The sequence below is a fragment of the Helianthus annuus genome, chromosome 8 (assembly GCF_002127325.2).
Source record: "Helianthus annuus cultivar XRQ/B chromosome 8, HanXRQr2.0-SUNRISE, whole genome shotgun sequence".
Taxonomy (NCBI): Eukaryota; Viridiplantae; Streptophyta; class Magnoliopsida; order Asterales; family Asteraceae; genus Helianthus; species Helianthus annuus.
Window position 1 is genome coordinate 4,319,195 of NC_035440.2, and position 27,293 is coordinate 4,346,487.

Genomic DNA, 27,293 nt, shown 5'->3' on the forward strand with positions numbered 1-27,293 from the left:
ATGACGACCGTGGATCATCTTACTGTTCGGTCCATACACTCAATGAGGATACTTCCTCATATGAGTCCCGCTCCAGAGGGCCAGTGCATACCCGCCTGGGCCCCTATGGGGAAGACAGGAGGCGGTCAGCCTCCAGGCGCGGCCCAGGCATCCAGAGCCGACTGGGCCCGCAACCTTACACGGAAGGGTACGGTCATACCGACCCTGACGATCAAACCTACCGCGGGGAGTCTCACGACACCAACAGCAGACCGGGGGGACGCAACTATGTTCCTCCCAGTCACCCCCGCACTACATACCTCAGGGCGGCAAAGCGCCCTGTGCACGAACCATACAGGCCAAGGGCCGCGGCCGAAAATTCAAAATTCGTCCCGCACATCGCCAACGCCGATATCACAACGACAAAATTCCCAGTCAACATTGGGAAATACAGTGGCTCGACCGACCCGGACGACCACATGAACATCTTCACAGGCGCAGGCGTCAATGGCAGATGGGACGAACCCACCTGGTGCAATTTTTTCCCCCAGACCCTTATCGGTCTGGCGAGGGCATGGTTTGATTCTTTGCCAGTGGGATCACTGGATTCTTTCGAGGACTTGCGCGCCAAGTTCCTCGCCCACTTTAGCCAACAGCGACGCCACGAACGCGATTCGTTGGACGTCATGAACATCTGGCGAAGAGATGACGAATCGCTCGAGGCATTCGTCATCCGTTACAATAAAGAATGCCTAGAGATAGGCGACGTGGCGGACCAAATGGCGCGAAACCATTTTATTCGGGCCGTCAAAGACAGAGAGATGGTCATGACCATCTCTGGCAAGGAAGGTTTGCCTAAAAAATGGGAGGATGTCATGACCGCAGTCAAGACATATGCCCAGACACAGCGGTCGCTCGAACCGCACGTCAAAAAGGCAAAACCCCAAGCCGAAACATCCCACCAAGGGTCCAAACGTAATAACAAACGAAACCGGGATGCGGGCAATCGGGATATTACTAAACCCTATTTCCCGCAACCCAACACGTTTGACCCACAATGCTACAACCCGGCCCGAGACACTCGGGCACCAAGAAAAGAATCTCGGGACCGCAAATGGACCGAGATCAACCAGTCGCCAAGAGAGGTCCTCCTCGCGGACCCACAATTCTTGCGACCGGCCCAACCAATGAAGTCCAAGAAAAGTCAGGACCTCACACTATACTGTGAGTACCACAAGGACTCGGGCCACACCACCAACAACTGCATCAGTCTCCGGCTGGAGATTGAGCGGGCGTTGAAAGAGGGGAAACTGCAACACCTTTTACCAGGTGGACAAAAGCCCACCAAGCATATCACCCCTCACAACGAAGGTACCTCCTCCGGGAAGAAAGCCATGTACGTGGCTTCCACCCACATGATTTACGGAGGCAAAGGTAGGCCGCGCAAAGCGGCACGAAGACCGGACAATGATTGGAAAGACGAGCAAGTCGTCTTCCCAAAAGTCCGAGGCGGACCGCGTGACAGACGCGCCGTCGTCATTTCAGGCCAGCTGGCCCATTACTGCACCGAGCGTCTGTTCATCGACCCGGGCAGTACATCCGATATAATCTACGAGCAATGCTTCAATCAATTTGACCAAGAGGACAAAGATCGGTTGCAAGCCGTAGATTACCCGCTGGCCGGATTCGCAGGGGAAACAGTCTTTCCCCTAGGTCAAATTACATTTCCCGTGCGTCTTACCAATGGTAAACACACGCGGACGGAGGAGGTAAACTTCATGGTTTTACCGCACACCTCCAACTATGACGTCCTCCTTGGGAGAGAATCCCAAGGAGATTTCAATATGATCACATCCGTCCCCCACTCCGCGGTTGGTTTCCCAACCGCATCGGGGGTTGCAATCATCTACGCCCGCAAGGACGTCATGATGACGGACGAAGCACGTCCGACAAAGGTCGCAAGGCCCACCCCCGTCGACCAACCGGAAAAATGGGTTCTCAACCCAACGCATCCGGAACAGAAGGTCACATTGGGTCACGCCTTATCCTCGACCACCAGAGCGCACCTGAAGGAGCTCCTCTTCAGGAACCAAGACATCTTCGCGTGGACTCCCGCAGACATGACAGGGGTCCCACGTGAAATAGCGCAGCACTATTTGAATACCAAACCAGGTATCAAACCAGTGATCCAAGGCCAACGCCACCTTGGGTCAGCTAAAAATCAGGCGATGCAAGAGCAGATCGAAGAACTGCTCTCCGCAGGTATACTGCGGGAAGTCAAGTACCAGACTTGGTTATCCAACCCTGTCATGGTAGAAAAACCATCCGGGGGCTGGCGCATGTGCGTCGATTACAAGGACCTTAACAAGGCCTGCCCCAAGGATTGTTACGCGCTTCCAGAAATCGACGAAAAGGTCGATAACCTCGCGCCATTTCGGTGGAAGTGTTTCCTCGATTGCTACAAAGGGTACCACCAGGTACAAATGGCACTTGAGGATGAAGACAAAACGGCATTCCGGACCCCAACCGGAAATTACTGCTATACAAAAATGCCGTTTGGGTTGCGCAACGCGGGCTCAACCTACCAGAAACTGATGAACGACACTTTCCGCGGTCAAATAAGCAAAAGTGTCGAAATCTATATGGACGACCTGGTCGTCATGAGCATGGAGGAAGATACCATGCTCACCGATATAGAAAGAACATTCCAAACTCTGCGAAGCGTCAACATGAAGCTCAATCCAGGGAAATGCTCGTTTGGAATGGAAGAAGGCAAATTCCTTGGGTTCATCGTCACCAAAGATGGATTCAAGGTAAACCCGGAAAAAGTGCAGGCGATCGAGCGCATGCCATCGCCTGCATCGATGAAAGATATGCAACGCCTGGCCGGAAGGCTGGCGGCACTCAACAGATTCTTGGCTAACCACGCAGCCAAGTCATACCCTTTCATCAAGACACTGCGAAGCTGTTCAAAGAAAGAACAATTCCAGTGGACCACAGAGGCCGAAAAGGCCTTCCAGGAAATGAAGGAGTGTTTGATACAACTCCCAACACTAACCGCACCATGCAAAGATGAGCCACTCATCTTATACCTATCCGCTGCAGACAACGCAGTGGGCGCGGTATTAATAGTGGAACGAGCGGGGGTTCAAACACCCATCTATTATATCAGCAAAATGCTCAACGACCCGGAGACGAGATACTCAATAATGGAAAAATTGGTACTAGCACTGGTACATGCTTCAAGACGGTTACGACGCTACTTCGTAAACCACATCATCACAGTGCTAACCAATTACAGGATCGGCCCGATCCTGTCCAAACCCGACATCTCTGGGAGATTAGCAAAATGGGCAATTGAGCTGGGCGCACATACGATACATTACAAACCGCGCCCTGCCATCAAAGGCCAAATCTTAGCTGATTTCGCCGCTGAAGTACCAGCGGATCGCATCCAAGAATGCGAAGAATCCCAAAACCCTGCGCCCCCACCACCCTCCTCAGAAGTATGGGCACTATTTACCGATGGTGCATCCAACGAGGATGGCGCGGGCGCAGGTCTGCGACTCGTCAGCCCTGACGGCCAAGAGCTTACATATGCCATCCGCCTCGATTTTAAAAGCACCAACAACGAGGCAGAATATGAAGCACTATTAGCCGGGCTACGTTTAGCAGTCAAAATCGGCGTGCAACATCTGGAAGCGCACGTCGATTCCTTGTTAGTTGCGGGCCAGGTACGCGGCGACTATGCTGCCAAAGGGGATATCATGATCCTCTACCTCGAGCAAGCCCTGCAGCTAAAATCCAAATTCGCTTCATTCAATATTCGACACATTAATCGAAGCGAAAACAAACCTGCGGATGCACTATCAAAGCTTGCATCCACCAGCTTCCAGCACCTGGCAAAGGAAATACGTATCGAGATTTTGCAAAATCCTTCGGTTCCTCTCCGCCAGATCAGCGTCATCCAATACGGAACAACGTCATGGATGACACCAATTATCGCATACCTTCAGTCAGGTGTGACTCCCGAGAGCAAAACAGAGGCACGCAAGTTGCAATACAAAGCGTGCCACTATCAAATGGGAGACGGTATCTTATACCGAAAGTCATACCTCGGACCGCTCCTCCGATGCGTTAATCCACAAGATGCCACATACCTTATCCGAGAGATACATGAGGGCATATGCGGCATACATGCCGGACCACGCATGGTCGTGGCAAAAATCATGAATGCCGGGTATTACTGGCCCGGCATGCACCTGGACGCCGTCAAAGAATTACGCAAATGCATGGACTGCCAGCGCCATGCACCAAAAACTTTGCGGCCAAAAAACAATCTGGTCCCCGTCACTACTGCATGGCCTTTTCAAAAATGGGCGATCGACGTAGTGGGACCATTCCCGGACGCACCAGGTGCAGTTAAATTTATCATAGTGGCGGTTGATTACTTCACAAAATGGGTAGAGGCGAAACCACTCGCTTCAACCACTGCTATGATAACAAGAAAGTTCATTTGGGAGCACATCATCTGCCGTTTCGGTTTACCAATGTACATTGTTACCGACAACGGCACCAACTTCGCTGCCGACGAATTCCACAAATGGCTAGAAGAGCTGAACATCAAACACATATTCTCGTCAGTCGCACACCCGCAAGGGAACGGCCAAGTCGAGAGTATAAATAAAGGCCTAGTCGACGGAATCAAAGCACGATTGGGAACAGCCAGGCGTGGCTGGGTCGATGAACTCCCAAGCATCTTATGGGCTCACCGCACTAGCCCAAAAACAAGCAATGGGGAAACACCTTTCAGCCTCGTCTACGGGTCTGAAGCGGTGATACCCGCGGAAATGGGCCTCCCATCTCCTAGAATGTTGGCTATCGAAAAGCTAGACAACAACAGGGAACGTAGGATCGATTTGGACCTCCTAGAAGAAAGGCGCGAGAACGCCGCCATCAACGAGGCCAAATACAAATCCAAACTGGAAAAGTATTACAACGCGCGAGTCCGCGTTTGTACTTTCACTCCAGGGGATTACGTCCTACGTGACAACGAGGCATCTAATGCCGAGCGCCCAGGAAAACTTGCCCCCAAGTGGGAGGGACCCTACCTCATCAGCGAGGTCTTAGGGAAGGGCGCATACAGGTTACAAACACTAGAGGGCGAACCTATCGCCAGAACATGGAACGCACAACAGCTTAGACGCTGCTATATGTAAGCTATGTTCCTACACTCTCTATGTAACCTATCGGACCGCAGGTCATTTGCAAATAAATAAACGTCATGTTATACATTGTTGTTTGTTTACTACTATTACAAATGCGTGTTTCCACTTCGCGGTATCCAAAAAACAGATTGGCAAAATCTTCATTTACGATACCTATACAAAGTGGTAGCCACACGCAACTATTGTAATAGGCCAGCAAAAGGCAAAAAGACTTGCATGTTTTATCCGGCCGGATACACAAGTTTTTGTTACACACTAACACAATTCCTGAGCCCAAAAAGGCAAACAATGGAATTGACGCGGACTCATACGACAAAGGTATGGAGTACACTCGACCCCATTCACAAATGGGTAGAGTTCCGGTAATATAAGCTTTTACAAAGTTTACGCAATTCTAAAAACCCTCACACGGTAAATAACAGAATTGATACATACCCATACAACAAAAGTATGGAGCATACTTGACCCCGTTCATAAATGGGTAAAGATTACGCATACACACGTTCAGACATGCAAGAATTAAAAACACTTGTACAAACTGAACAAAACTTTATATTCAAAAAATTCAAGTATCCACATGATGCTTACGGAATTTACATAAAGTTCCTATTCTATACAAGAGGAATACAAAAAAGGAGGCACACTAGCCAACCTAAACCCTATTTTGAACCACTGGTCCCCGCGTCGCCTCCGGCACCACCAGCGGGTTCTTCCTCTTCCACATCAGGGTACAGCATCCGCAAGCGGTCAACATAGTCCGCAACCTCCAAACACTCGTCCAGCTCCCCTACACAGGCAAGGGGCGTGTCATAAAAGGAGGCTACGGCCGCTTTCAGACGACCCTCGGTATCCACATCACGGAACCCGGATGCCTGATCGGTATAACCGCCTGCGGATAGCACATTGATGTGCCCAATACAGCGGTTAAAACCAGCCTTGAAGCCAGCATCACGCGCACGTTCCTTAACCAGGTCCAAACCTGATGAGGTCTCAGGGGCGTTCATGATAGCCTCGACAATCTGCAATAAAAGAATCATAAGTCTTGCAATACTAATCCACGCCAATATAACGGCAAGGGATACTTACACGCGCGATGCCGTGAGTCCGCAACCACTCACGGTCAGCTTCCAGTTGGTTAAAAGAGGACACCAAGGCATCCTTGGCCTCAACAGCAGCGACAGCCCGGTTCTCCGCAACAGATACGCGGGCAGTAAGGTCCGTAACCGCGACCTCCCGGGCCTGAACCTCAGCCTGTTACAAGAACAGCAAACAGTTCACTCAATGAACATTTTCAAAACAATAAAGACGAAAGCAACAACGCTAAAGAAACGTACCTGCAGGCTTTCAACAACTTTGCCTAAACGAATGCGCTCCGCATTCGCCTCTTCAAGAGCCTTAGAAGCACGGCTCTCCTTCTCTGCGGCCTCTTCATGGGCCTTTGAGGCACGAGCCCCGGCTTCTTTGGCCTCTGCAAGGGCCTTCAAGGCGTCGGCCTTCGCCTGCAGCGCCTTCACAGAAATGGCCTCAGCCGCAGCCTTCTCTTGGCTCAAGGTAGCATTCGCTGCCTTGGCATTTGTCAGCTCCTGCCGAGCATGAAACAGAATGTCATTCTGCTTAGCCCATGATGCATTCCATTTCTTGCGCTCATTGGACAACTTTTCGTTCCAACTCTTGCGCTCATTAGCAAGGAGTTTAGCAAGGGTACGCACCTGTTTCAGCTGGGCAGTCGCAGCCCACTCAGAAGTCTGCTTCTGCTTTTCAAAAGCAGCCTTGTCTTTCTCGAGCCGCTCCGCACCCACACGAGCAGCCTCGATTAACTTCTCCGCTTCCGCCCGCATACGAGTGGCCTCCTCCTCGCGACGGCCCAGCACCTTATAATCTTCCAAAATGGCATTAGCCACAATGGAAGTCCCCACCAGCATCGATAAAAAGCTGGTTAATACGCAGCTCTCGGGGCGCGGCACGGACACGCTCGACTTCAAACGGGGTCCCCAGACCACCCAAATCTCCCTACATGCCGCAGGGTCGTTAGAAATATCATCCCCCTGCATAACAGTCCAGGGGGGTCGGTGGTACACCATACTGCGACCCGGGGAGTAGGTGCGGTAATAATACTCCAATTCAGACTCTCCAGGCTGAATTGGAGGCCCGTCATAACCCGCACCACCGGCAGACGAGCTGGTACCCTTATCAACCGCAGACTTCTGCGGCCCAGCATCATGCTGCCGCGCTTCATCGCCAGTTTTTTGCGGTTCAGCATCAGAATGTTGCTTCCCGGTAGCAGTAAACCGCAAACTCAAATCGTCTCCCTCATTGGGAGAGATCAGGTTGTTGGACGAGTCGACAGTATCAAATATCTGGGCCGCAGCATTCTCTGCGGTACCCTCCTTCTGCACGGTTGACTCAGGTACCACCTTGACGGGAGGTGTCGACGGCACCTCCGTTCCACCCGCACCCATGGCACGCGGAGGGGACTCCGGAGCATCGAAGATAGAAAAATCTTCATCTTGACGCTCTGCAAAAAAGTGAAATAGCTATCAGAACTAGTTACACAACAGTTAACACTAGATAGCCTACACTTACCAACGACAACCGCAGGTTTTTTCTGCGCCGGAGCAGACCTTTTGGTTACTAGCCTCCGACGTTTGGTTTCAACACCACCAGCAGCTTTCTGCTCTGGCCTCCTCTTCTCACCAATCACAGGGGGACCCGCAGCTGTCCCTCCCGCAGCCACCTCTTCTGCCTGCTTCTTCGCAGCACCAGAACGTGACTCCGCGGCTGTACTCAAACCCTCAAGGGTATCAGATACTATCACATAATCCTTGTGTCGACGAAAAGAGGAATGAGAGATACCTGCTGCCTGCGGCACCAGATGAGGCACAGTAGTGACCTCCTTTATCTTCTTTTGGCGAAAGCGCACGCCCTTCACAGTTTGCCTCTTAGGCACACCTTTCGCTTCAGGGTCCCCCAAGGCCCCAAGATCACCTGCATGGAATCAATACGTCAATAACACAACATGATCAACACAAGTAGCAAAGCTTCGATAGTATACCTTTGCCTACTGGCAACTCAACTGCCAGTGCAGCCGCAGTAGGCACCCGGAAGTTACTACGGATGATAGTGTTGTGATCCTGTTCACCATCCGCACAAACTACGGTCTCAACCGTACCCTCGAAATCCGGAGCAAACATCCTCCATGCGGGAGCATCTTCTGATAGTAGACACAAAGGTCAGTAACACATGTAAGGGTAAAGAACGTAAAGAAACAAAAAGTACGTACCACCGCTCTTTTCCCGCACCACGGGTTTCGAGTTCTTGCCCCTCCTCAACATCATACGCAACAGCCATAGTTGCGTGTTAGTCAACTTCACAGACTCAATAGTCTGCAGTTGCGGGAACCATTGCACTGATTTCAAACTGGGCATCGCAATGGTCTCTGCTATGATCGTCTCGGTCACATTCCGAAACGTCATATCCACAGCAAGGGCAGCAGACTTGATGTAGAAGAACTTCTTCTTCCACATCGTCATCCCCTTAGGGGGAGTCATCAGCTTTGGGGTACCGTCTCGTAGACGGAAAGAAAAGAACCCCATAGACACTGTCATCTGATAAAACCGTCGGAAGTCTCCAACGGTAGGCTCTATGCCAAGAGCACGAAAGGTGTACTCAAAATTCCGAATTCGGAACATTCCGAAAGGACTAAGCTGGGAGATATGGAGGTGATAATACTCCAATACCTCCGCCACAAACACCGTCACCGGCAACCTAAGGTTACCGTGGGTGAAAAAATCCGCCCACAAGGTTATATAACCGGCCGGAGCATCGGCACCGGTGTCCCCCACTTGTGGGTAAGTAGCATTCCAGTCTTTGGCCATCTGAACAGTGGCCATCAGGGTTTTAAAACTACCTCTGGTCCACTTCAACACCGGTAACCCACCACCGGGGAACATTCACATCATCATCCTCGTCTTCTTCCTCAGCCACTATCGGCTGTTCAGGGTTTTCACCCTCCACATTGTGTGGATTCGATGGTTCAGCCATCAAAAATATCAAAGAAACGGAAGATGTGAACAGAAACACTAGAAACCTCACCAGAAATTCAGAAAAAATCGTCGGAGAAGACAGATGACAACTTTCTCTCAAACGGCAAATTTTTTGAATTTTCGACAAAGTGAGAGGAAACCACAAACGGTTTTCCCCTTATATACCCATCGCAATTAATGCGGAGGGAGAAAGCAAATCATCACGTTCAAAAAGAGCGTATCTTGCAACAACACGTGTCGAGCGCCGTTTTCGCTGACGGTTATCACGCGCGCGTGGCCGCCCACGCGCCTGACAAAGAAGACGTTTACACTCCCTGCTACAGTGCATTTAATGCCTCGGGCAGTGCAAATGTCCTTTCATTTCAGCACATGCAGAAACGTCTCACCAACTTCTACCAACTCACACGTGCGATCAAGCCACGAAGGCAAGAAAAAGCGACAACATTATCCAAAAAACATAAGCGGCATGCGGTTTTTCTGGTTTACCGCACCATAACCCATACCGCATGTCGTTTTTTTATATACCCTAAAAAATAGGTAGAAATATATCTATCTATACTATAAAGGGATATATTACCTTTTCCGCATCACTCACGAGCACACGTGAAATATGCGGAACTGACACACATGAACCCATTCAGATGTGTCAGATGCTCAGAACCAGTGTTGTTCTTTGGACTGAACCGCATCTCAGGAACAGGCAAAGCGCATTGCCTTCCTTTTCTTCAAGCTTCAAATCCCTCCTGTCCGGTTCACAACCACAGAGGGTGCATGAACAATTTCTTCAGAAAAAAGAAGGAACGGAAGCTACGCGCCCGCACATCAGCAGCCCTGACTCCTGAACCTTCAAGAGTTACATCCGTGCAACAAGCACACTTTGAACGAATATGGGACTGCAACATCGCAGACACCCATAAAGAGCTACAGACATAACCATAGCTTCCGCAGAGTGGTTGCTACGAAAGAGCAAAGCTCACTCCACATCACCGAACGAGGCTACCTCGTTATAAACTCGGTATTGGAGCGTGAAGGAAAGTGGCTCCAGAAAGAACGCAGATACGTGCTCTAAACAAGCACTTATCAAGCAGAAAGTGTCCGAACAGCGGTAACAAGTCTGCCTATGACTTTGTTTACCTGCCAACGGACCGCGGTAACAAGTCTGCTTAGGACTTTGTTCACCTACCAACGGATCGCATGGAATAAACAACGATGGGCACCACCTTGCCTATGACCATGTTTATTTACCCATAGTTTAGATCCACATTGTTCGACCAAACAGGGCCAACAATGACGCAACGAAGTAACCGCAAAGAACGTGCGGTTACTTGAGAGCTATCAAGATGAACACGAACACCCCACAAAAAAGGGGATGGTCATCTCGTCATAGGATGCTGAACATAGAACTTGAGCAAAGTTCTAATACAACATCCAAAACCTTCAAACCCAACCGCAAAGGTTGGTTTAAAAGCTTTTCTTTTCTTCTTCATGCACCATTCTGGCAAATGGTTCGAAGAGGAAACCACCTCCAAGAGGTTCGAAACATGTGCAAACCTTCGAACCACCATCCAAGAGGTTGGTTCGAAGTTTGTGCAGCATTACTATGAAGGTCCCTAACAGGCCTTCAACACAACAACAGGTGGCAACCCACCTGATAACATGCAACGGCTGAGAATTTCGCATCAAGCGAAATCCCTTCACCGGTACGGAAGAGGCATAGCCGGATTTTCTACCAGATCACCAGTTTGATCTGGCCTAGAATTTTCTCCAGACTGCCACACTACCTTCCTACACCATAAGTCCAGTACTCCTCCCACGTGCAACTTGCACAAGGTAGCAACACTAGACTGGGGGGACTTGAAGGGGTATGGTCCCAAAACGACCATTACCCGCATCAAACAAACCCCTACCAGTAAGCAAACCGCACCCATGCGGTCACATCCTCCGAACCCATTCGGTTCGAAGATGAATAGCTTGACCCAAGTACGAAAGAAGATGAGCATATCGATGCGGCTGGCACCGCATCATATGGCCATTTTCGTCACGACAAGGGAAGCCAGCAAATAGTCTCCACATACGATGATGCGGCCAACACCGCATCTCGCGTATTTCTTGATCACAAGTAGGAGACGCGGTAACTCCAGACGTTACCGCATGCAGCGATGCGGCCCGCACCGCACCCTGCATATCCAACAAGTGGACTGACACGCCAGGCAAGTGGCTGACACCACGAGGCAAGTGGCGCCGGCGACAGTCCCCTGTCAGAGCTATTAAAGCAATGGGCTGACGTGGCGTAACCCCCACGGCCGGCGAGACTGACACACCTGCAACGGTGCAGCTCGTCGTCAGCCCATCCATCAATCTCCTCCTTCACTCCTCGGCTATAAATACCGACCCCAAACCAGGTTTGAGGTAGATCTCTTGCCAACTCTCTACTACTACTATTATCTTGCTTTGCTTCCCAAGCAAACTACTGATTCTCACGCCGGAGAGTGGTAACAAGGAGCACCCCCCACCCCATCCTCCTTGTTACGAGTCACGGCTTGTTTCCTTGTGCAGGAGATCATCCACCGGTGACCCAGTCAGCGATCTCCGAGAGGAAGGGATTAACCCTTCTTGACGAGACCAGTGTGTTAACCCTGCCCGGTTAACCATTGTTTCATCAGACAAGGAATTACCAGTAATAACAATATCATCAACATAGACTAATAAAACAACAAGTATATCATCCACATTTTTAACAAACAAGGATGTATCACATTTACTTTGAACAAACCCCACATCAAGTAAAACACTAACCAATTTTTCATTCCACATTCTTGGGGCTTGTTTAAGTCCATATAAAGACTTATTTAGTTTGCACACTTTAGACATATCATCTGACTGATAACCTTCTGGTAAAGACATATAAACTTCTTCATGCAAATCACCATACAAAAAAGCATTATTTACATCTAACTGATACAAATTCCAGTTATTCTGTACAGCTAATGCAACAACACATCTGACAGTAACAAGTTTAACCACTGGAGAAAAAGTTTCTTCGTAGTCGATACCCTCTTTTTGACTAAACCCCTTAGCAACTAACCTTGCCTTATATCTTTCAATTTCCCCATTTGATTTATACTTTATTTTATAAATCCATTTACACCCAACTAAGCTTCTATTTTTAGGTCTATCAACTACATCCCAAGTATGATTTCTATACAATGCATGTATTTCATCATTCATTGCAGAAACCCAGTTGGGATCTTTTATAGCTTCTTTATAACTTTTAGGTTCAGAAGCTTTTGATAGATTAGAAGCAAAACATTTATTTGCTAAAGTTAATTTTGAAAAATTGACCACTTTTTCAATTCCATACTTCACCTTCCCTTCTAAAACAAAATCATTTAATTTCGTCGGTAAACTAGAGATCCTAGAGGATCTCCTAGGAAAAATAGATGTCTCAGAACTATCTGTGTCACCCTCAGAAGAAATTTGGACTTCATCTGTGATACTCACATGTTCTGCCCTATCAGCAGACTCTTGAACCTCATCAGACTGCTGAGCACTAGTCTCAACATTAGAGGTATCAAGATTCACTGATTGCTGAACTTCTTGTGTTCTCACATCAGTCTCACCTTGACCCCTTCTTTCATCATAGGGATCCTCCACAGTTTGAAAAGGTTTGGGTTCTGAGTTTTCATATGAGTCAAAAAAAATTAGAGCATTAATGTCTTTAATAGGATTAGAATTATAATTTTCAAAAACAGACTGTTCCTTAAAAGGAAAGATAGTTTCATAAAATTTCACATCCCTAGAAAATATAATAGACTTTGAATCAAGACTAAAAAGTTTATATCCTTTTTTCTCAAGAGAATATCCTATAAAGACACATTTTTCTGCTCTACTATTTAATTTGTCACTTTCATTTAAAACTGTATAAAAACATAAGCACCCAAACACTCTAAGATGATTCAAGAAGGGTTTAAATTTATACACTAATTCATATGGTGTTTTTCCAGCAAGCACAGAGGATGGAGTCCTATTAATAAGATAGGCAGCAGTTAGAACACACTTATGCCAAAACCTAGCAGGTAAATTACTTTGAAAAAGTAAAGCCCTAGCAACATTCAACAAGTGTCTATGCTTTCTCTCAACAATTCCATTTTGTTGAGGAGTATAAGCACATGAAGTTTGATGAACTATTCCCAACTCACTACAAAACTGACTCATTTGATTGTTTACAAATTCTGATCCATTATCACTTCTGAAACACTTCACTACTTGTTTAAACTGAGTTTTGACAATGTTAACAAAATATCTTATATTTTCAAAAACTTCAGTTTTACTTGTCATAAGACACACCCAAACAGCCCGGGAATAATCATCAACAATGGTCAAAAAATACTTGTGACCTTCCCTGCTAGCAACCCTATAAGGACCCCATACATCCAAGTGAACCAGTTCTCCCAACTGGGAACTCTTATGTTCACTTAGAGGAAATGGTTCCCTATGCTGCCTAGCCCTGTGACATACATCACAAGGGCCATGATCAACCTCAGTTTTAATGTTTAACGTGTCTTTAAACATTTTAATAGCTTGATCCGCAGGGTGTTCTAATCTAGAGTGCCACAGTTTATACACAGAAGCATTAAAGATAGACACATTAGACACAAAAGCATTACCACACATATATAGACCTTGAAGTTGACTACCAATCACCAGGATTTTCCCTGTTAACAAGTCCTGTATATAACACTTATGTTCATCAAATCCAACAAACAACTTATTATCCCTTGCTAGCTTATGTACAGAAATTAGGTTAACACTATATTCAGGGACTACAAAAACATCATGTAAAACCACACCATCAGCCAATTTATATGTTCCAATCTTAGTTACATAAGCATCAGTACCATTAGGATGCTTTACTTGTATTTTAAGATTAGAAACATCGATATAATCGGTTAAATTTGTTTCAGATTTGACCATGTGGTTATTAGCCCCTGAATCTATTATCCAACCTGAACGTTTACCCACATCAAAACCAAAAGAATAAACAGGACTAGCAAAAACAGTTGAACAAAACAACCCACCTGAAACATTACAGCTCTGTGATAATTCAGGTGTTCTGTCATTAATCAAACTCAGTAACTTAGTCAACTGATCAGAAGTTAAAGCAGTAATAGGGACACTTGACTCATCCACCTTAGAACTATTATAAGAGCTATTTTTCTTCCCTTGATTCCCTCTTGGTGGTTTCATCCAAGAGGGATATCCAATTATCTCAAAACATTTCTCAATTGTATGCCCTGTCTTATTACAGTGAGTACATTTTAGGTTTTGATTTAAAACTTTATTCGTTTTCTTAATTTCAACTGACGGACTAATTTTAGACACAAAAGCTATGTTTGGATTTTTCTTATTACCACTACTATAGTTTCTATGAGATTCCTCTCTAGAAACTACAGCAAAAGCTTCCTTAACAGTTGGTAATGTTTCTTTCATCAGGAGATTAGTCCTAACCCCTTGATACATATTATCCAAACCCATTAAAAACTGCATTAATTTTATCATATGATTAAAATCATTGAATTCTTTAGCAGCATTACAAGAACAGGTGGGCAGTTGCAAAATCTGATCTAACTGACCCCACATAACATTCAACTTATGGTAGTATTCAGATACACTAGACCCATTTTGACTAAATGAATTAATTTTCTGATACAAGTCAAACACAACAGATCCATCAACTTTGTTATAAGTTTCTTTTAAATCTGACCAAACATCACTAGCCAATTTAGAAAAAACATTACCCATATATAGCTCTTCACTAATTGAATTCAAGATCCAAGTTAAAACTATACAGTTACATCTATCCCATTGCCTAGCAAGAACCTCATTGTTTTCAGACTTAACACAACTCTTATCAATGAATCCCCATTTATTTTTTACTTGTAAAGCAAGTTGCATTGCATTAGACCAAATTGTGTAATTCTCAGAACCTTTAAGTTTAATGGAAACAATCGTCAAGTTACTAGAATCAGACGGATGCAAGTATAATGGGTCACTTGCATCAAGTTTACTTACAAGTGTCTCAGGTGGTGGATCACTAGGACCAGAACCACCACTTGTGACAGCTGGACCATCAACCATTCTAATCAAGAAGTAATCAAGAAATCACAATCAGATAGATGCAACACAGCAATAACAGAACCTATTAATGGCGAAACCTTGACAGGGACCAGATCAGAGGGTCATCACTCAAGGTGCCTCTGCAAGCCTTATCAAGGGAGCCAACAATCCTAATCCAAAACTAGCAACAACAAGTAATAAACAGGAAAAACTCAACTGCAGAATCAGAAAAGAAAACAAACAACGAACAGATAAGGAAACAAACAATGAACAGAAAACAACAAAAAAATGCAACAGGATGAACCCTTCCTGTGTCCCAATCAACACCGGCACGACTAGTCCGGCAAACAAAGATGCCTAAATGCAAGACAAAAAAATTAAAGAAAACTAAAGCAAGGAATGATCTCACCAAAAACGCAAACCCCAGCTAGGGTTTCTCCGGTTCTGAACAGGATTTTACAACCTACACGGTTGAACCCTAAATCAGAACAGCAGCTTCCAAAAATTTCTCTTCCACAGATCCAAGAACACCTCCACCCAATCTGAAGTCGGCAAACAGAATATCTACCAAGACTTGCAGATTTACCACAAGATCTTCAACTGAAGAAGAAACCCCCAAAATCGAGAAACCCTTATTTCAGAGAATCAGCAGTCGAACAACGAACAACGGAAGCAAAGAACCCCAAGAGCTATACTAGCTCTGATACCATGTCAAAACATATGATATCAACTGTACAGGCTGTAAAAATACCCAAACCAGGAAGTTTATAAACCCTAGAAACTGAATATTCAGTAATACAACTCAAAACGAACTGAGAAACAACTCTCGAACTCTCAGATGATCATCAACACGATGATCAACACAAACGAACACAAGAATCAAACCTAACAACAAATCTAAGAGATTTGTTGTATGAAACCCTAGATCGCCCTAAGAGAGAGAATCGATGAGAGGAAAAAATATCTCAGCTAATAATGAAAGTAGATCTGGGTCAAAGTCTTTTATAGACACCCAATTACTTGAACCCGGATATCCAGGGAGTTGTTATAACTGCTACATTGCACTTCACATGAAATATCTTGACTTGATGACTTTATCCATTAGCAAGCCCAGATCAGATCCTTGTGCGGCCCAAACATGTAACTGCTACAAGCCCACTTACCTAAACATTAACAAAACAATAACAAGTAACTACAGTTTTATAAAAGAGAACAAATATAAACAAAAGTTAAATAATGAAATTGAAGTATCAACTAATATTTTCAACATTAACACCCTACCTGTTATTGTGGTCGATGATATGTTTTACTAACGAGAAAAATTTATTACCCAACCTAGTAAAGACGATAGTAAAAAATACAAAAATAAAAAACAAGATACATTACATATAAAAAAGTGGATTTTATAATTAACCCACCAAACTAACGTTCGGCTTTCTATACCTATTTACAAACCACAAATAAAAATAGTTTAGGATTAGATCAAATAAGTTAATTCTTCATCATCACGAGCAAACACAATATTTCCATTTCCAATCTATAAATTAGAATCATGTTATGGCTTTATGTTGTTGTAAGATGTGCATTGGAGGATTTTCAAAAAAAAAATTATTTTGCACTATTAACTTAAAAGACTTTTCTTTATTAATACTATATTTAAAAAGACCTCACTTATCCTTAAATTGATGTGTCTTGTACCCATAAGGATGCATTGTTGACTCATAAAAATTCAAGCTTAATTGATTTTTCCGTATATGTTATGGTCGATCCACAATCAAGCTATCCATTGTTTGTGGTTCTTATATTGCTTCGTTCTTCATACATCAAACAACTGTTGGGTTATTTGATTTGTGGCCAGATCTTGCACCAACCATGTATTTTATATTCTATGGGATTTGAATCATTTGATCTTTATTTAAGTTGACAAGTTTGTGCTGAAGCTAATTAGGGGGAAAGATTATAATCTAGAGTTTAGGGTGATCATCAACTCCAAATTTATTAAGTGTAGTGTTTCCAATAGTGTTGTTGATCGGAAGCAAAAAGCAAGAAGAATTTTCATTTCATAAGCGAGTCAACAACATTGTGGGTAAGAAAAATTAATCAAACGTGTCAATTTTTCCTTCATACCCGTTACGCTTTCTAAGTATGAGTTGGGTCACATATAATACGTTATTAATTTGATTTACTTTATGTTTTGATCCAATCACAATGCCTATGCAGGTTGCATTTAGTTCAATTGGATACGTCAAAACGTGTGTTATTATATGGTTAATGCATTACATAACATTTGGACTAATCCTTTCAATGTTTACAGTACCCGCTGCGCAACGCGCGCAGATCTTGATGCTAGTTATTGTCAAATAAGTGAATGGAAACCTATGAAAGTAAAGTTGAAACTATAGGCCTCTCAATTATTTATCAAACATTAATTTGCTAAAATCTCTGTAGCCATTTTAATATAAATACGTCCAAAAATACAACAAAACTTTGATTTAAGTAATAATATATAACAGAATGTATCATGGTTCAAACACGAAAGTACTTGGTTCAAACGACGTAGTTGGATATACTAATTAACGACGGCTATATATGTATAGTGAAGTTGGTAGGGACAGTGATAGAGTGAGAAAACAGAAACAAAATAAAAGGCAATCATGACAACCTTCAATTAACATGGAGTATAAGAATGAACAAAATCATAACACACTTTCAGTCTCTGGTTACTAGAATGTAACCATGCAAGACCGATTATGTTCATGGTTTTCAACTTATCTACAACTCATGCAATTTTTTTAATATAAAGTTTTTGAGTCATTATGTGTCGGTGACGCTATGTCTCGTGGATAAAAATATGTTTGGTTTATAAAATAACTATCTCGTTATAAATACAGTGGGAGTGTTAGTAGTGGATGAGGGAAGAACTCCGTAATTAAGCGTGCTCGAATGGATATATTTTCAAGTACTATATTTTAATAAATATAGTATGCTTTTAAGTAAGTTTCGAACTACTATATTTTTATGAGCCTCTTACTGACACGATATATATCATAGGCATCTCCTTACTCATGCTCTTGTAGTCCGTTTAGCAACTTTTTTTAAACAGTCCGGACATCCGGAATCACCCTGGCAAATGGATAATACTTCCACCCAAAGAACAAAAGATGGCGACCCGGGCCACCTGGCCAGAACGAAACCCAAAACTGGGAAAACTCATTGGCTTAACATGAGGCAGGCGAGACTCTAACCCACAAGAAACTCTACTCTCATTTTTGGTTAAGGTGGTTGTTCAAATGATAAATCAATACAAGTGTGGTATTTGAGCAACGCCCCGTTTGCGGTATGCGCATATAATGTATATATGTGTGGGCGCTCAGGGGGCAAAAGTGAAAGTGCACTAATTTTAACATTATTTTACTAATTTCGTGAAAATAACGTTAAAAGAGGGGGATGGTTAATAGTGGCGTTGATAGCCGGAAGACAAGGGAGTACATGCACTAATTGGCAGTTGTCTCAATTGCTGAGTGTTATGTGCCTTATGTCCAATGCTTGATGCAAAACTACTATCATGCCAGGGGTCTCACTGAAAGCAGTCTCTCTATTCCTACGAGGTAGAGGTAAGGTTGTCTACAACTTACCCTCCTCAGACCTTATCTTTTGCTTTGCTATTGGTAGAATTTATTTTGTTTTAATGATGTTTGTGGGTTTATTTAGTCTAGTTGTGGTTCCTCGAAATTAATTCCATTAGCTTTAGTCGTGTTTAGCTCGATCATTGTCAGGGTGACAAAATCATGAGTCTGGGACGAGTATGGTATTAGGTGACACTCACCCAATTAGATGATCCCATAACCGTTTGGAATTCAATTCGTTTCGATTTTTTTTTTTTCGACCGAAAGACTTTTCAAACCGAGTAAAACCGAAACCCGATTCAATAAACGCCTAGCAAGGCTAGCACGGTTGTTGCAAAGAAAGACAAACCTAAGTAAGTCCAGTCAAGTGGTTTGTGAACAAGAGCCCAAATCATTCACTCATACAGACTTAAAACAAGCCCAACTATATTGGCCCAATAAACATTTATCTTCAATCTTCATCGTCTCCAGATTTTTTCTTCTCAAATTTCCCAATTTGAAACCCTAGTTTTCCAGATTTCCAGCAATTGGCATGATCAAACGTCATAATTCTTCAAATGACAATCGCTATTTCTCAAGGCTTTGCTTGCAGAACACATCTATCTTTCAATCTCCCCCTTTTTAACCGTGTGCAAAAGGTATTTAATTTTATATTCTTACACCTTTCTCCTTTATTAATTGGAATCCAAATTATACATTGAACAATGAATATATTACAGTTATTTAATAATTTATTGAATAATTTAATTATAACTTATATAAAGTTTCCGAATTTATTTAATTACATTATTTAGTTATTCAATTTGAATAATTTATGTTGATTATTGTTTTAATTATATAGGCAAGACAAAGTTTTTCTGTGGCAGCCATTGAATCTTTGGCTGAATCAGTAAATGTTCATAAAGAAGATTTTCGGATTTCACCTGCTAGAGATGTAAATGGTGAATGTTTTTTTTTTTTTTTTTTTTTTTTTGTAATTTAGAAGGATTTATTATGTATGATGGATGATGGATATGTGTGATGATAGTAGGAGGAAATGATGATTGCAAACCAGAAGAATGGAAAAAATTATGTTCTAAAGAACTTGGAATCAGGACTTCAAGGATTGCAAAGCCTGCAAAAGTTGTTTTGAATGTGCTTAGGAAAAAAGGTTTGTTATGTTTTATAGGATTCGGTTATCTGGTAAACTGGAGGTTCCTTTTGTTCATCTTTGGGTACAGCTAAATAAACGCCATAATCACACACTATTCGGATACCACTGACGTTGTCATACGGGCTGTATGACATGGAGAAAATGGCTGTATGGGCTGTATGACACACTATGCAGTTGTAGCGGTCCAAAATCAAATGGCGGTCAAGGGCCGGTATTTGAGATATAGCTTATCGTGGTGGATATTGGTGGGATATCGGTAATTTTATATCATGTAGAATTTATATCTACATATTAACATATATAAAATGTAAAACATATATAACATTAATAGTCATATCAAAAGTCAAAACTCAAAAGTGCCGATATTTGAAATAGGATCTAATCGTAAGCCATGAAATCTTCCTCCGAGTCCCCATCAACCAAGGCATCCTTTAACGGTCAATATCGGTCAAATAGTGGTCAATAGCGCCAATTATAGCAGTTCAGCTATTCTAGACCGCTATTGAAGAGCCCGATAACCGTTGTCCCACTGCTATTCACTGCTTAGATGACATGGCGGAAAACGGTCATATGAGGGCCAAATCACACAGCTTGTCTGATGCTTTGATTGACAAAGAATTGACTGATGTGACCACTGACAAATCATGTTGCTCGTCTGACCCTTTTTCACCCTGTCATATGGTTTGTATGATCCATAGTTCCATAGTCCATACGATTCGTATGATGTGACAGATGGGTTAGTGTACACCAATGGGGTGGTGTATCTTTCAAATAACACCCTTAGCTTTTTGAATGTAGGATATGAGGTATACCTTGTTGGAGGGTGTGTACGCGATCTTGTATTAAAGCGAACTCCTAAAGATTTTGACATCTTAACATCCGCTGAACTTAAAGAGGTTTGTAACTTTGTTTTGAATTCATTTAAAACCTCAAAATCTTCACATTTGTGGATCAACATAAATCGGACAATATGGGCTCTAAATTCGCAGGTAATGAGAGCATTTCCCCGTTGTGAAATAGTCGGAAGGCGATTTCCGATCTGTCACGTACACGTCGATGATGCCATTGTGGAGGTTAGTCCATTATCTTCATGTGTTCGATACGAATAATGTGTATTAAAAGTTACGTCTCTGACTGCAATACTATTTTAATAATAGGTTTGTAACTTGTTTACGCATATCTAATATGGGTCAGGTTTCAAGTTTCAGCACGATCGGAAGAAAGTTCGGTAGGAAGTCGAAATCTTCCATGAGGAAACCTTCGGGTTGCGATGAATATGATTTCGTTCGATGGAGAAATTGTATGCAGAGGGATTTTACAATCAACGGGTACTTACTTTTTTTAGCACATACGCGTTTGAGCGGTTGTTTAATCGTGATATAAATTTCAATGCTCGGCTAAACAGATTCTGCTTCTGAAAATATAGTTCTTTACGGGTCAAATATATACTTCTACGCGTCTCCCTAAAGTAGATATCTTGATACATACAGGTTGATGTTTGATCCATTTGCGAGGATCGTGTATGACTATGTTGGCGGAATGAAAGACATCCAAAAGGCTAAAGTATGAATTTGTTCTTTCAGTTTACATTCCAATAAACTCGTGAACATCTTAATCGCACCTTTTCTTAATTTATTTGTTATGTTCGGTTGTATGTAGGTTCGTTGCATAATTCCTGCAAGCACTTCTTTTGCGGAAGATTGTGGTATGTTTTACATATTTTACAGGCTAAATTGCACTTTTCGTCCTTTACGTTTCAATGTTTCGACAGGCGATGTCCTTTAACTTTAAAAATTACACTGTATGTCCTTTATGTTTGCAATCATTAACGGGCCGTGTCCTTTCAGCTAAACCCAATTAACTTTTTATGTTAAAACCCCTCACGTACACATCACCTGAGGGTATTCTCGTCCTTTTACCCCCTAAATTTTGTGAATTGAGGGAGAGGATACCCTCTTATTGCAGATTTTAGGAGGTAAAAAGACGAGAATACCCTCACGTGATGTGTACGTGAGGGGTTTTAACATAAAAAGTTAACTGGGTTTAGCTGAAAGGACACCGCCCGTTAATGATTGCAAACATAAAGGACACACAGTGTAATTTTTAAAGTTAAAGGATAACGCCTGTCAAAACATTGAAACATAAAGGACGAAAAGTGCAATTTATCTATTTTACATACATGTAACTGAAATGTGTAATTTTCACGTTTGAATCTCGTATCTGTTATGCAGCTCGCATTCTGCGTGGGATTAGAATTGCTGCGCGTTTAGGGTTTCGGTTTTCCAGAGAAACTTCTCATTATTTAAAAGAGTTCTCGGATTCTTTGTTAAGGCTTGATAAGGTATACCTTATCGTATATGGCTGATCTTTTTCATTTGACTACTTTTAGATATAACACACACAAATTTGATCCGTTTAAACTTTAACGTTTGGTATAGGGCCGGATACACTTGGAAATGAATTATATGCTGGCATATGGGTCTGCAGAGGCTTCATTACGGTTACTTTGGAAATTTGGACTCCTTGAGATTCTTCTACCCCTCCAAGTATGGGCCCTATAACAACTTACATAACACATATTTGAGTAAAGTACACGAATGGTCCTTGTGGTTTACCAAAATTTTGGATTTAGTCCCTAGCTTTCCAAAAGTACACCGATGGTCCCTGTGGTTTGCACTTTGTAACACAATTAGTCCCTAACAACCCTTTAGAAAAGTTCATGAGTATAATATGATATATGGGTTCATGCAGGCATCTTATCTTGTTTCACATGGATTTCGCAGACGTGACAAGAGATCGAACATGCTCCTGGTTTGTTTAATAAAATGCTTTCGTTAACTCTAGGGGTGTTCATCGAATTGAATAACGAATTTTCGAATTTTTCGAATAGTTTTTATTTTTTGCTTGAATTCGAATCGAATTCGAGTAAATTTGTTTTGATTCAAATTCATTTAAAATATGGAAATTCGTTATGGGTTATTTCTGCTTGGTAACGGGCTATTTTAGGACTTATATTAAATTCATATATTAATTCATACTATAGCCCAAATTAAAGTTATATGTGTGTATTATATATAAATATGATAAATAAATATGTATATTCAGAATTCGAATTTCGAATCGAATTTAAAATTATAAATTCGTATTTTATTCGTATTCGAATTCTTGATAATCGGATCGGATTGAGTCGAATTTTGAATTTCTCGAATCCGAATCGAATTCTGATCACCCCTAGTTAACTCTACTTTGTATTAAACGGCAAAATTAATTAAGATCCTGTTTTGCATTACAGTCTTTGTTTGCTAGTTTGGATAAACTTCTAGCACCTGACCGACCGTGCCACTCTTGCCTATGGTAAGAAACATAGTTAATACACTAATTATCTTTTAACGTATTAAGATTTTCCGGACATAAAGTGTTTCGGGTCAACCCAACCATTGCTTATACAGGGTTAGCATTCTAGCGTTTCACGAAGCATTGGTGGAACAACCTCGGGATGCGTTGGTGATTGCCGCCTTTAGCATCGCGGTTCACAGGGGTGGATCGTTATCCGAAGCAGTAGATATCGCAAAACAAATCTCACAGCCTCATGAAACAAGCTTCCATGAAATATCACAATCTTGTTACGCGTATACAAAAGACGAATTAATGGACGAAGTTATAAAACTCGCAGATTCTGTCAAATCCACATTGAGGAAACTAACAGACGAAAATATAGTTTCGCAGGCCCTGGTCCAGTACCCCCAAGCCCCACAATCCGATATGGTGAGGATTCGGTTTGAAACTATTTATTAAATAATACTTAGGGGCTGTTTGTTTAGCTCTTAATGAGGTTCTTAATGGTTCAGATCTCTTACTGGTTCAACATTTAATGGTTCAGACTGTTTGTTTTGCGAGTAGATGTCTGAATGATTCGGATATTTACCTCTGAATGGTTAAACATTATACTGAGGGGTTGTTTGGCAACATCTGAATGGTTAAGTGCTGAACTAGTAAGAGGTCTGAACCATTAAGTGCTGAATCATTAAGAGGTCTGAACCATTAAGAGCCTGTATAATGCTTAACCGTTCAGAAGCAAATGTCTGTGACCAATTCGGATTAGATGTCTTAATCATTCAGACTCTGTATAAATCTTAACCATTCAGATTTCAGAGGCAAATGTCTGAACCATTCAGACATCTGCTCATGAAACAAACAGTCTGAATCATTAAGTGCTGAACCGGTAAGAGGTCTGAACCATTAAGAGCCTCATTAAGAGGTAAACAAACAACCCCCGAGTCTGAATGGTTAAGACCTCTTTCTGAATTGGTCAGACATTTGTCTTTGAATGATTAAGCATTATACTGGCTCTTAATGGTTCAGACTTCAGACCACTCTCTTACTGGTTCAAACATCAGCACTTACCCATTCAGAAGTTGCCAAACACCCTCTTAGTTTCAAAAGAATAAAAGTTGGTTACTTTTTTTTTTGTTCTTTCAGGTTTTTATATCGTGGGCTCTATCGTTAAAGGTATGTTCGATGTTTGATTGCGTTAAAAGGGGGAGAAATCGGAGGTTTGTATCGAACAGAGGAGGTGAAATCGACTATGAGTCGTTGGCATTGGGTAGATTGGATGAAGTGAGGGACATTTTTGGTAGAGTTGTATTCGACACCGTATACCCTATACAGTTGGCTACACAATGAACTTATTGGAAAGGTTTTTTATTTATTAGAAGCATGGATTATTATTCATTTATTTTTCTTCTCTAGTTGAGGTCAGGGTTTATGACTTGAAAGGTGCCACAAAAGGTGTTCAAGAAAATGTATACATACCATAAGAAAATGTTGTATGATTTTGGTTATGGTTGTTACATGTAGAATTGTAGTTGCTTGTGGTTGATCTTAGTTGGAGGCATTTTGTATGCTGTAAAGACGTTTAAAATAAAGATTATTAAAACACAAGTGGTTTTTAAAATGATAATTTTAATTTTGACTTTTCATATAATGATATTTTAGTTTACTTTAACTAAGTTGAATTGTTTTAACTAGCAAGAAATATATTATCCACGCGTTACGGAGGTGTTTTAAACTTTGTAACACTCGGTTTTGACGATCTGTGTTTTTGACGACCTGTGTTAGGGATGAGCGTGGTACGGGTACTAAAAATCGCCAAAACTGAGTATCGGTACCGGTATGATACCCATATTTGAAGGTAAAAATCGGTGGTACTGTACCGAACCAAAGTACCGGTATTAAAAAAGTCAAAAAATGTGTACAGAATCGGTACTGAAAATAATTCCGTACGGGAAATGAGTTGGTCACAATGGTGTGAGGTGGCGGCAAGTAACAATGTTACAGGGGTAAATAAGTCGAGCCGTTACTTATCTAAATGAGACCACCTCGCTAAAAACTTAAATTAAACCAAGTTTAAACGAGGTTGAATAAAAAATAAAATCAATTAATAAACGGACCTGAACTTTATAAACCAAGTTGCGCTAGGCTTGCACGTTTAAGCGAGTAGTTAACTAATTATTCTAATATAATAACTTTTATTTAATATACTAAATACATGTATATCATAATAAAATTAATCATATGTATAACTCTGATAAAAAAAATACCTACATAACGAGCCATGCTAGAGCTTTAAAATTTCTAACGAACTGAGCTCGAGCTCTTTTATATTATTTTTTTTTTAAAATTAAACTTCATTAAAAACACACTTCCGACCCAAACGAGCAACAGGCCAACATACAAAGGACCCCCGACCCAAACGGGCCAAGGGCAAACAGATTACAACATATACATCGGATTTTACACCATTCCTTCCAATTGATATATTTACAAGAGAATCTATTTTTCACCCAAGCAAAACCCCTAGATTTAATCTCAGAAACAATCTCTTGTGGACTTCTCTTTTTCTGATTGAACACCAATTTGTTTCTAGCTTTCCAGATACACCAAACAGTAGTTATAACCAGACGGAGCATAATCTTTTTAGCTTTTTTTTTCCAAAAAGACACGAATTATGTATATCCAGTAAATCCTTGAAGGCGAAGGCGAAGATCGGAGGAATATTGCACCAAGCACGACAGTCGCCCAAAGACGGGAAGCCATCGAACAAGCCGTGAACAAGTGATCCACCGATTCCTCGTATTCGTCACAGAAAGGACACATGACTGACAGGACACTCACATTCCTTCTTATCAAGTTAACTTTTGGAGCAAGCCTGTCTAGATTACCTCTTGCATTTTATCGGAATCCATTTGCACCAAACGAAAGTATGGAGATAGCTATTTCCCCTATCGTTTATGCGCTCCTTTTTCACCGACCAGACCGAGAATCCAACTTGTTTGTCAATGTTCCAAGACCAAGAATCCGAATCAATGGACAGTTTCATCGTGTTTAAAACGTTTACACATTCTTGCCATTCCTTGAGCTCGGTATTCGTCACGGGTTGTCTAACCCAGTTCCACGATAAGCCAACATTATCTTGCTCCATTCAATTCAATTCTGTCCGTAACCCTGCATGATTTAAACTTTTCCAAAACAAACAAATGTGACCATCTTTCTAGGAAAGGAGAATCTCCAACCCAGGTGTCTATCCAAAAACACATGTCATTACCGTTCCCCACCTTACCCAAAATCATCCTATTAACGCCCTTCCCGTTAATTTTTATTTTGGAAATCACTTTAACAATATTTACCCAACAACCAGCGATGTTGCCATTAACCAGCAGAAAACTTCTTTGCTTGATTTTTCCATGGCACGCTTCCATCACTTTCCTCCATAAATTTAGCTTTTCGGTTTTATACCTCCAACCCCATTTATATAGAAGGGCCTCATTAACTTCTTTGAGTCTATTAATACCCAATCCCCCCTAAAAAATTGAACGAGTTGAACTCGAGCTCAACTTGTTTGTACACCTAGCTATCGATGGTAGGCACAACTCACGATGCAAACGATGCAAGGGATGGTGTTTCTTGGTTAAAACTCAAAAGGTAAAAAGTTTAAAGTTAAAAAGAAAATAAAATATGGAGAAGCGCAAATTATTGGTGAATATTAAAATAATTCAGTAAATGCTATACATATATCTCGTTAAAAAGCTTTTAAGTTAAGCCAGATAAATAAAGCAAATTAATTATATGATATAATTATATCCACTTT

At 42.2% G+C, this 27,293-nt stretch overlaps 1 protein-coding gene across 2 annotated transcripts; it reads left to right on the plus strand.

Moving 5' to 3' along the window:
• The first annotated feature begins 19,452 nt into the window (after nt 1-19,452).
• Nucleotides 19,453-25,084, plus strand: LOC110869437. Of its 2 annotated transcripts, none has more exons than XM_035976374.1 (14): nt 19,453-19,631; nt 19,835-19,934; nt 20,021-20,143; nt 20,945-21,042; nt 21,136-21,219; nt 21,341-21,474; nt 21,637-21,709; nt 21,806-21,851; nt 22,378-22,487; nt 22,585-22,692; nt 22,898-22,957; nt 23,439-23,500; nt 23,596-23,911; nt 24,626-25,084. In XM_035976374.1, exons 1-14 carry the CDS (start codon nt 19,551-19,553, stop codon nt 24,827-24,829), a joined length of 1,599 nt encoding a protein of 532 aa, XP_035832267.1. In that variant the 5' UTR covers nt 19,453-19,550; the 3' UTR covers nt 24,830-25,084. The 2 variants fall into 2 exon arrangements, with proteins under 2 accessions (XP_035832267.1, XP_035832268.1); XM_035976375.1 differs by having other exon boundaries at nt 20,024-20,143.
• The last annotated feature ends 2,209 nt before the right edge of the window (nt 25,085-27,293 follow it).

Bases quoted from the DNA above. Each gene is read 5' to 3' on its own strand.
- LOC110869437 (XM_035976374.1), top strand. From the start codon at position 19,551: ATGACAATCGCTATTTCTCAAGGCTTTGCTTGCAGAACACATCTATCT. The intron at 19,632-19,834 runs GTATTTAATTTT...TTAATTATATAG, and splicing joins TTTTTAACCGTGTGCAAAAG to GCAAGACAAAGTTTTTCTGT. The intron at 20,144-20,944 runs GTTTGTTATGTT...TTTTGAATGTAG, and splicing joins GAATGTGCTTAGGAAAAAAG to GATATGAGGTATACCTTGTT.